This window comes from Priapulus caudatus, unplaced genomic scaffold (assembly GCF_000485595.1).
Source record: "Priapulus caudatus unplaced genomic scaffold, Priapulus_caudatus-5.0.1 Scaffold673, whole genome shotgun sequence".
Lineage (NCBI taxonomy): Eukaryota > Metazoa > Priapulida > Priapulimorpha > Priapulimorphida > Priapulidae > Priapulus > Priapulus caudatus.
Window position 1 is genome coordinate 58,662 of NW_014577734.1, and position 10,945 is coordinate 69,606.

General features: G+C 45.1%; 1 protein-coding gene across 1 annotated transcript in view; it reads left to right on the plus strand.

Annotated features, from left to right (window-relative positions):
* LOC106812670 (coiled-coil domain-containing protein 180-like) overlaps positions 1 to 10,945 on the plus strand; it is a 23,092-nt gene that overhangs the window by 8,629 nt on the left and 3,518 nt on the right. The window contains exons 10-26 of the mRNA XM_014816600.1: positions 1,301 to 1,416; positions 1,714 to 1,843; positions 2,348 to 2,498; positions 3,068 to 3,210; positions 3,625 to 3,733; positions 4,111 to 4,291; positions 4,695 to 4,841; positions 5,172 to 5,348; positions 6,040 to 6,202; positions 6,426 to 6,584; positions 7,454 to 7,533; positions 7,871 to 7,922; positions 8,268 to 8,345; positions 8,528 to 8,622; positions 9,080 to 9,215; positions 9,525 to 9,669; positions 10,189 to 10,313. Coding sequence (XP_014672086.1) covers positions 1,301 to 1,416; positions 1,714 to 1,843; positions 2,348 to 2,498; positions 3,068 to 3,210; positions 3,625 to 3,733; positions 4,111 to 4,291; positions 4,695 to 4,841; positions 5,172 to 5,348; positions 6,040 to 6,202; positions 6,426 to 6,584; positions 7,454 to 7,533; positions 7,871 to 7,922; positions 8,268 to 8,345; positions 8,528 to 8,622; positions 9,080 to 9,215; positions 9,525 to 9,669; positions 10,189 to 10,313 — 2,187 coding nt within the window. The remainder of the gene's footprint in view (positions 1 to 1,300; positions 1,417 to 1,713; positions 1,844 to 2,347; positions 2,499 to 3,067; positions 3,211 to 3,624; positions 3,734 to 4,110; positions 4,292 to 4,694; positions 4,842 to 5,171; positions 5,349 to 6,039; positions 6,203 to 6,425; positions 6,585 to 7,453; positions 7,534 to 7,870; positions 7,923 to 8,267; positions 8,346 to 8,527; positions 8,623 to 9,079; positions 9,216 to 9,524; positions 9,670 to 10,188; positions 10,314 to 10,945) is intronic.

A 10,945-nucleotide genomic window follows, 5' to 3' on the forward strand; every position in this document is an offset into this window, starting at 1 on the left:
ACATTACCCCCGTGCTAGTCACCTCCGGACAATACCCCCCGGATCAATGAACCCCGGCGGACATTTACCCCCCGGACATGTATCACTTTTATTTATTATTCATTGCTTGAATAAGATACAGGAGGAGGTCGAGGACGAGGAGGAGAGGAGGAGGAGAGGAGGAGAGGGAGGTGGAGTGGAGGAGGAGGAGAAGATGAGGTGGAGGAGGAGAGGAGGAGGGGAGGAGGCAGGGAGGGGGAGAGGCGGCAGAGGACGAGGAGGGGCAAAGGGGGGAAGGAGAGTGAGGAGAGAGAGGGGGAAAGGGATGAGGAGGAGGAGAGGAGCTGAGGAGGAGGAGGCGAGCAGGAGGATGGGGAGAAGGTGGACAGAGGCAGGAGGAGGGGGCAAAGGGGGAGGAGGAGGGAGGAGGAGGAGGAGGAGGAGGGGGAAAAGGTGGATAGGAGGCAGGAGAGGAGGTGAGGAGGAGGAGGCGGAGAGGAGGATGGGGAGAGGTGGCAGAGGAGAGGAGGGGAGAAGGTGGAGGAGGAGGAGGGGGAGAATGGGAGGAGGAGGAGGACGGGCGCAGAGGTGGAGGAAGGAGGAGGACGTGCGTAAATGAGGAGGAGGAGGGGGGAGAAAGGTGGATGCAGGAGGAGGAGGAGGAGCGAGGAGGAGAGGAGAAACGTGGGGAAAGTGGTGGAGAAGAGGGGGAGGAGGGAGAAGGATGGAGGTGGAGGAGGTGGAGAAGGGAGAGTCGAGGCCAGGTGAGGGAGGAGGAGGAAGAAGTGTGGGGAGGAGGAGGAGAGGAAGAGAGGAGGCGAGAGAAGCAGAAAGGAGTGGAGGAGGAGGAGAGGAGGAGGAGGAGGGCGAAAAGGTGGGAGAAGTGGGGAGGAGGAGGAGGAGGAGGAGGATGGAGGGGGGGAGCTGGAGGAGGGGGGTAGAGGAGGGTGCCTTACCGTCTCCTCTCTCCTCTATCACATTCTCCCCTCCCCTCTTCCTCACTCCCTCAACCACCACTTGCACCTCCTCTACCTCTCTACCTTCTCTCTCCCCCTCCTGTGTGCCACAGCGAGGCCTACTTGTGTGCCACAGTGGTGCCTACTTGTGTGCCACAGTGGTGCCTACTTGTGTGCCACAGTGGTGCCTACTTGTGTGCCACAGTGGTGCCTACTTGTGGCCACAGTGGGGCCTACTTGTGTGCCACAGTGGTGCCTACTTGTGTCTCATAGTGGTGCCTACTTGTGTTCCATATGGAAGTTCTTGCAGCTGTAGTGTCTGTATATTTATATTGTTCTGTAGGTCTGTATATTTTGTTCTGTAGGTAGGCGAGCAGGAATTGGATATAGTTTTGGACAAGCTAAGGCAGTCGAGTGGTGAGGCTGATCTCAACCAGCAGCTGAAAGTAGCTACACAACTCCTTGACAGCATCCGAGAAGAGTACGTGGTTCTATAATATCCCAACTCACCTATCTGCCTTGGGTAATTTGATTGACAGGTGGCTCTAACCAATCAGCGTTACAATAGGAGTTTCTAAAAACAATTATTAATAATGACATGCCACTAGAGAAACATTTTGGTGTGCACAACGTAAAAGCTAACTTTGGTTAACCAACCTAACCACAGTATCAAAGAAGAAGATTATTTCGTTAAGGCGGATAGGTAAATTGCTGGCCATTAAAAGTTTGATTGACTAAACCATTGGTGAAAGAGATCACGTGTGTTGTTTGCGTGCAGGCACAAAAAGATGAGCTACAGGAAGGTGCATCTGATCAAGAGGCACCCGCGTGACATAGATGGTGACGTGGTCCACTATGAGAGCGCCATCTATAGCTACTTTTCTGTAGTTAAGGAGGAAGAATTACAGGTTCGTGCAATGAGAAAGAATCAATCGGCAAAGAATGCCGTTAACCGGTCAACAGCTAACTGCTAATGAAAAAATTGAGTGACGTCATTCTTGTGAAATTTCATGCTCCGTGTATCTATTAAACACTTCACTGTCAGGCATGTTAGAATTGACTGTATTATATATGTACAATGTTGAATTATAATGACTATAGTAATAATAATATACTACTAATAATAATAATAATAATAATAAACAACAATAATTATTATTATTATGAAAAATCTTGTTTTAAATTAGCTCTAGTAACTATAGCCCGCGTACGGTTGCCGCTGCCAGCGGCAACCGTACGCGGGCTTTAGTTACTAGAGCTAGTTTTAAATGTGCACTAAACTCAGTAAATGTGCAAAACAATAAGTATTATAACAAATTATAAATGAAATGGATATGAGAAAAGTTACAAAAAGACTGCATATTATCTTCATGATGTGTTACTAACAACTTGTCATTGTATTCTGTATTAAGGACGTAGATGGTGTGCAGGAGGTGTCTGCCCGTGAGACCATTGTCACGTCTAGAGGCACTGTCTTCCATCGCCTGGCCAGCAATGAAGCTGCAGTGGTCTCTATGGAGCAGCTCGATGAAATGGCTTACAACGAAGATGACCCCATAACAGGTCAGGTCCTAAAACTTGTGCTCTCGTATGTGTTGAAGTATCTGGGCAGGCCAGGACAAGGTTCAGGACGTTGTCAGCTCTCCCCAGAGACTGGCAGATGTCAGTAGGCTTGCAGAGGCATCAAACATTATATTTGATAATGCAGTTGTTAACGCGGTAGATGTAAGCATAGAAAAGTTCTCGGTTACACTTTTTGTGCCCAATGTTTGGTTTCAGTGCTATTTCGAAAGGGTCTGTTTGACATCAAGGTTCTATCAGTGACCCTGTTTTGCACTAAAGTTACATAATATCTATTTATTTGCATAATAATACTGCTACATCTGTGTCTCTAATCTTTGTCTTTCTCTGTTTCAATTTTGCTGTATGGGAAGTGTGTTTTCTACATAGAAATCGACATAAGAGCACCTTGAACAGGGTATGGTTTACATTGCATATATATAGCTAGCTGTCATGATGTGTTTGTGTGGCTCTAGTGGTGAGTGTGTTGCCCCTGCAGCATCAGCTGTTTTCACCGGGGGACATGGTGTTGTGTATGTTTGGCTCTGACAGTGAGCGTTTTTCCCACACAGAGCCTAAGCCATCCGTGCCAGAGGACATAGTTGACATTGCAATCGGCGACGGGGAAGCAGAGAGCACAACAGAGCAGATCAGATTTGGCTTCCTGGATCACACAGAGACGTGGAGAGACGAAACGCTGCACCAGGCTGCCGAGGTAAGATGCACTGCTTGACTGCATGTGTATTGTACACTGCACACATGGGTGGCAAACGTAGCCTGCATAGCGTAGGCTGAATACTTGAGGTACACAAGCAGACTGCACATGTAGCCTGTATAGTTCGGTTGCTCATGTTGACTGCACCGTCTGCACACTATTATTGCAAATTTAACATGTGCAGAAGGCTGCACTGGTAGGCTTAGCAGGTTGACTGTTTATGTAGACTGCACTTGTAGGCTGCACACTTACATTGCACACCTTGGCTACACACATTGGATGCACACTTAATCTGCACAGTTGGGCTGCACACGAGAGCAATCGTGAATGTCCCTGTCATTCGGTCTGCACCTTTTTAGTGCCAGAGGATCAGATATAGTTCTTATATAATCTTATAGTTCCTGCTGCACACAGTTTGTTTCAGTTAGATTAGAACAGTGTGACGCTGATCTGAATTTGAAGCTGCAGCTGCATGATGCTAGGAAGGGTCGTATCGAACAAGACATCTACCAAGTTCGTTTGGGTAGGAAACCCAAAACGTGTTTACGCTGACCAAGAGAATGATTTCTTATATGAATTTGCGAGACTGAAATTACAAAGAGCAAAAATTTTGCAAAGGCTAATAATTGTAGCAGAGCAACGGTCGGTTTCTCTCTGTATTGACGAAATCAAATATTCTCACTTTAAATAATAAATTTCCTTTTAATTACTATTGTACTGAATGTTAATGTAGAACAAGGAATAATCTTTACACAGTATTGTGAAAATTAACATACGCGCAATGTCAATTTAAGCTGTTGCGTGAATCACTTCAGTGTATTACATAAATTCAGAAGACTTAAGAGGCACCATTTTTCTGACCCGTACTCTGATAAGTGTAATTACTCTATCTCACTATAGCTGAGCTACACACTCACGGTGACAGAGTGAGCACACACTGTAGAGGCGTGCTGGCCGCACTGGCTGAGGTGAGGCAGGGGCTAGCGGTTACGACCAGCAGCCTGGACGACGCGATGCTAGCCTTCAAGCTGAAGGTCGCAGAGAAGGGCAAGACCGTGGCAGCAGCCGCGAAATCCGACGAGTGAGTCAGGAATTTCTTGTTTTCAGTCTTTCGCGCACTGTTAGTCGCGTTATCATTATTAATTGTGTTATCGCTGTTAATGGTCGTCATTATTATTTGGGAATTTAGACGTCGTTGGTTATTAATGAGGCAGTGCACATCACTAAGGCTGAAATAGTCTGCGATTTCCTGGGTTTTATTTAATCGCAACCCAACCCTAACCCTAATTCTGTCCCTAACCTTGACCTTGGCTGTAACTGAGCCCTAGCCATAACGCAATGTACTCCAGAAACTCTCCAGGTTTTGTACCTAGGGAGACATAGACACTTTGCACATCACTATAAGACTGTCACGTTTGTTTGCAGTGCGATGGTAATGTACGTGGCTATGTATTTTCTGATGGTCTGTTTCATGCACAATACAGACTACTGCAAGTGCAGGAACTTGTGAAGGAAGACATGAGAAGTCACATGGATTTGGTCAGACAAGAACTTATGCACTATAGGCAAGATATAGAGGCAAGTTTAGGCAAACTTCACAGATCCAGTGCAGAATTCCTCAATAACATAAGGTATGCTTGTTCATCAATTGTGTGTTTAAGCACATTTTCTGTTCCATGCTTGTACATTTTGCATAATAATTTTTTTTAATCTTTTCACTGCATGATGACTATTCTTCCTTGCCTTGGCAAGGAATGTCTTTGTCTTTCTATTTTGGCACCTAGGCTGTATAATAATAGTAAAAGCAATAACTACTACAATATCCAGATGTTTCCTTTTTCAATAATAAATGTTTTCATGTGCCTATGGTATCACTGAAGTGTTTAGTCAAGGTAGTAACTGCTGTGCACCGTGTCTTCTGCCAGTAAGCAATGTTCTTGTGTTTCTCTTCTGTAATGCAGGCTGTTTAGTGAGGGCGGTAACTATTGTACGGAGGAGACAGACGTCATCAGAACACGACTTGAGAAGGTCTCACATCAGCTAAACACTGCTGAGAATGCCCTCTGTGGTGACCTTGAGGATGTGCAAAATGCCCAAGACACAAAATCGAGAGCCGCCATCGCTGAATTCGTCGACAAGTGAGCATCTTGTTGGGCCCCAGGAAAATTTATCACAAATGGAAATGTTCAACTCCGAAATTTTGAAAATCGGCTATTTTTGAAACTCTTCCGGATGCGTCTCCCGTTAAAATCAACGCTCTTGCTGCCTTTCTCAAACTTTGACTTTTCTTAAGGGATGGACACACTAGGCAATTTTTTATGCGATCAAGCCGGCTGGCCAGCCTAGTGTGTCCAGTGTCGCGGTCCCAGTCACGGTCGATTTTTGAACCGGCCGGCTGAGTCGCCCGAATCAAACATGTTTGATAATTATTTGAGTCGCGCAGCTACAATCGCCTAGTGTGCCCGGTGCTGCGATTGAGTCGGCCGTTTTTTTTCTGGTATTGTGTTGGGCTCCGTTGTTTGTTATTTAGTGAATGACCTGCTTGCATGCACAAAACATATACAGCCCGAGTAGTTTTTAATTGCTGAATTTGCGTTTGCCTGCTGAATTGTCCACTTTATTACTAAGTAATGTTTTTAGAACGCCCTCATCGCAATACTGATTAGCTAGAGCCACCTGTCAATCACTCGGGTCGTTTACGGTCGTCTGCAACGTACACATGCGTCTTCGCCTCGTAACGACACACGCATGAGACCTACTAACGTGTGTACACACGTGTATGTTCATACGCGATTCAATCAACAACGCGTGTGTGTGTGTGTTCTGTAGGCTGAAGAACCACATGGCTGACTTGGTGTTTGTGGAAGCCACCGCGAAGCTGCTTACCACCACCCAGATCGGCATCAAGTCTGAGGTGGCGAGCAGCAACAGCCAGGCTGCTCGTCTCATCGCTGTCATCGAGGAACTAACGAGCAAGCTGAGTGGTGATGAGGTACTCGTCCCCTCTACTCACTTTACTTCTGATAATAGCAGTAGTAATAATAATGAGAATGAGAATGAGAATGAGAGTGAGAATGAGAATGAGAGTGAGAGGAGAATGAGAATGAGAATGAGAGTTAGAGTGAGAATGAGAGTGAGAGTGAGAGTGAGAATAACAGTAGTACTAAGAATAACAATAGCAATAATCATATTGAATCGTGTTGTTACGTGTCCAGCCACTAGGGAGAGAGCTGCTAGATGTGGATTTACCAGCAGCGGTGGCAATGTGCACGACTCGATGTGAGTTTCTCAACTGCAAACAAGAGGCATCATGTGAGTGCGCTAGCCAGTCGACGTTGACAGCGATGCCCGCTGTACAGGAGCCAGAACCTCATGTGAGTGGCGCCCTCTTTTGTCTTGATTCCTCTCACCCTCTCTCACTTTCTCTTGTCTCGACCCCTCTCACCCTCTCTCACTCTTTTCCCCACTCTCTTGTCTTGAATCCTCTCACCCTCTCTCACTCTCTCCCCCACTCTCTTGTCTTGATCCCTCTCACCCTCTCTCACTCTCTCCCACTCTCTTGTCTTGATCTCTCCCACCCTCTCTCACTCTTTTCCCTACTCTCTTGTCTTGTTTCCTCTCACCTTCTCTCACTCTTTCCCCCACTCTCTTGTCTTGTTTCCTCTCACCTTCTCTCACTATTTCCCCCACTCTTGTCTTGATCCCTCTCACCCTCTCTCACTCTCCCCCCAACTCCCTTGTCTTGAATCCTCACACCTTCTCTCACTCTCTCCCCCACTCCTTTGTCTTGATCCCTCTCACTCTCTCTCACTATCTCCCCCACTCTTGTCTTGATCCCTCTCACCCTCTCTCACTATCTCTCCCACTCTTGTCTTGATCCCTCTCACCCTTTCTCACTCTCTCTCCCACTCTCTTGTCTTGAATCCTCTCACCCTCTCTCACTTCCCCCCCCCCCAACTCCCTTGTCTTGATCTAGTCTACAATTTCAGGCCTTTATTTAGTTTAAATTCACTAATTCGTCTCAAAAACGCAAGTATAATTATATCTCAATAGCATCAGGTGGTAACCTCATTAAATCCACGTGTGTCGATCTGTGTCCTGTATGGGACCAAGCCTCCACTTTACGCAATACTGCTTCAAACCTTGTTCCTTCGATCGATAAGAAGTTCTGTGTTAGCTTAGGTTACATATGTATCAAAAAATTGCACATTGTCAGACGTTTCTTCGATATTCTATATAACAGGCCACTGAGCAGTACCAAGGCACTAAGAGAATTTTGGCCATTGAAGACCCATCAATCGCAGTTATACAGGAACTTACAAGGTGCGTCCACATTATCTATGTAAAAATCATCAATATGAACTCTTGTACATGTATGTTCAAAGCGTTTGTAATGCGTTGTAATTTTGTCTAATACAAAATTGTTTAGTAGTTACAGGTTACATTATGATGGCACAGGCTCACAGCATATAGGTTATGTGCATACACTAGCCCTATAGCCATGTGTGCATCAACTGGTTATACTGATTCAGTGTGGTTGGTGCCTGCCTGGTGTCAGTCAACTTTATTGAAGATTGATGGTCACCTACACTGAAGGTGTTGACTAACGAATTTGTCAGAAAATGTGATAGGAAAACGCCATGTTTTTGTGTGTGTGCAGGATCCCGTCATTCGGAGAGAGGGAGGAGCAGGTTGGGTTCCAGAAGAGCAAGGTCAGAATTCCCACAGCTCTTGAAAGCCGTTGAATTTTGTCCATCGTCCTTGAAAGTCCTTTATTTTTCGTTTCGTTCTTAAATGTCTTTAAAAATAGGTCCAAGTCCTTATATTATGTCTATTGTCCTTGCATTTTTTTATCTAAAAGAAAAAGCTAAAAAAAACCTTCATTGCTGGTTACCTGACTCACCTTTTCAAATTAACATAAGTCTTCAATCTAGAAAATGTTAATTGTAATCCAAAATTCACACGTCATTGTTTACTAACATAGTTGATATGTCACATATATGTCATTGAATATATTGTCCTTGATAAAAATTCACACTTTTGGGGGAACCATGAAGGTGATGCTTGCCATCCAGTCGTGGCTTCCTCCTACAAGCACTACGTCCAACAGCCGTCCTGCATCCACACCAGAGAAGGTTGGTGTGATCAGTCACCACTTATCAATGTCTAGTAAAGAAATTAAGCATTTTCTAACTTGTTTTTTTTTCATCGAGGTGCGATCGCACGATCAACGTCCTCCGACGTTTTTAGTTCTAGTTTATTCATCGCTATCCTAATTTACTTTCATGTGACGCCTTCGTTTCTTACTGTGCATTAGAAGAAGCAGCATAATCTCGCTCAGCCATCTAGGCTTGGGAAGCCAGCATCCATTCAGAGCAGTTACAAAATGGAGAAGAACTCATACAGTGGTCGGTAAGTAGGAGAGGTCAGACAGGAGACTTCATTGCTTCTCTTTGGTGGGAAACAGCACTTAATTTTAGAGTTATAACATCTTAGACCTATGATATCATAAGTATTTGTGATATTTCTGAGAATTGGCAGCTGGCTTTATACTTCTTAATGATGTTTTCCCTAATGAATGGATCACCTAGACAGTAGATAGTACCTAGACTTGCCCTAGCAAGATTTCGTGGACATAGAGTTAACTAGTCGTGGTACTCAGCTCATGAATGGTAAGGTCTCCTGCTGAAAATTTGATGATATAGATTTTCAATGTTTCCAAATTTCCAATGTATGGTTCTGCAGTTTACAAACACGTGATTACCAAGCGTCCTGCTATGAATTGATATCGCAGGCTTTTGACTGTCACTTGGCAATCTCTCGGGTTTTAACGACAGTTTTTGCAGTAGAGGTGAAACCTAAATTTTAGAGCACAGCGGCGGAGCAACAAGTACGACAGGAAGTACCAAGTATTTGGGGAACAGCAGGAAGATGGAAACTATTTTCTCGTCCTCATTCGCAACCTGTTGAGGAAAAACCTGGACAGTCTGCTGACTGCTACTCACGTAAGCTCCTGCTAAGCACGCGGGGCTTGTTCGTGGACGACTTTTGCTAAAAAGGTGGTCACTGAGCAGCTCAATAGAAACCTGAAAATCTGCCTTTATTAGGATAATGTGTCGGGTGTCATTTGAAAAGAAGGTTACCTGTATATCGTGATGTGATTGGATCAGCCCAGAACCTAAACCTGAAATTACCCTAATTCCAAACCGAATTAATCCTATAGCTCTAACTAGCCTAACTGCAACGGCTCCAATTTAGTAGGATAAACTGTGAGTGTACTGTGCCATGTAGGTAATGTGATTTATTGCCTGCAGCTATACTACAGACAGAAGGGACTACGTGCGGTCACACGACCTCGCATGATAAAGGAGACACAGGAGCAGTGCTGTGAGCTTCTCGTGGAGAAAGCGTTGTTGTACTACAGTCAGGCTCTCACCTACAACAACGAATGCCTGCAAGGTATATAGATGCAGTATCCGTAGTATTAATATTAATATAGTATATTGATATAGTATATTAATATAGTATTAATATCGTATCTGTTGTTATATAGAAGCTCTAATTTATATACACAGTGTAATGATTATCGGTTAGATTAAGCTTAATTTTATTTTTCTCGCACCGTATATGTTATGTTGAACATGATCAGGCGATGAATCAGAATATTCAGCGATTGAGTAACACGTCAGTGACCAGAATTCGCTCAAGGATAGTGTCTGAATGAAGTCTCAAAAAGTTATTGTGATACATTGACAGCGTGCATGTATGCATCGATAGACGAGCATCTGTGGGGAATTAGCAGGAGCGTGCGGTGATAACCGCACATGTAGCTGTCACCAAGGCAAGGTTGCCTCCCGATCACCTTTCATGTGTCATATTGTTCAGGAGCGTGTGATGATGACCACACATGTTTATCGTAGCTGACACCAGGGCAATGTCGCATCCTGATCACCCTTTATGTGTCGTATCGTTGCGCAGAGTTCCGCGATCAGCTGACAAAACTGGAGAGCCTCAGCGGTCGGCTTGCCGAACGAGTCATTGAGGAGACTGTCACTGCTCAGCGGTCAGCAGTGTCCACAAAAATCAATCTCCTCCTCTCTCAGGTATTGGTCTGTCCGGTATTGGTCTGATTAGTACAAGATCTAAGCACCAAAAATCAGGTCGATCGTTCAGATTGTGATAAAAGCAGCAGATTTGGCACACATATGAGCCATGACAGGTGCTAAATAAAATAAGATAGATAATAAATAGATCCATTGATCTGTCAAGGCATTCCCATGATCACCAGTTTCATTCTGCCCAAACTAGATTACGGATTTTCACTATAGCCTCGTCTACACGACGAACCTTAACTCGAGTTAAGCTAACTCGTGTTTAAGGCGTGTAACTTCGAGTTAGCGATCATGTGGCTGTCTTACACGACAGACACCCGATATCGATTAATTTACCGAATTATTATTAGCGCATGCGTTGCGTTGTGTAATGTAAATCGTGCGTGTGTGCGGCGTGCCGTGCGTGCGTGCGCGTGGCGGCGTGCGTGCTGCGTGCGTGCGTGTGGCACGTATACGTGCGTGCGTGCGTACGCTGTGTGCGTGCGTGTGTGCGTGTGCACGTTACGTGCGGCGTTGTCACGTACAGACGTGCGGTGCCATGCGTGACGTGCGTGGCCGTGTGCACGCTACATGTGCGTGGCATGCGTGCGTGCGTGCATGTGCATGTTTTTTTTTTTTTACAC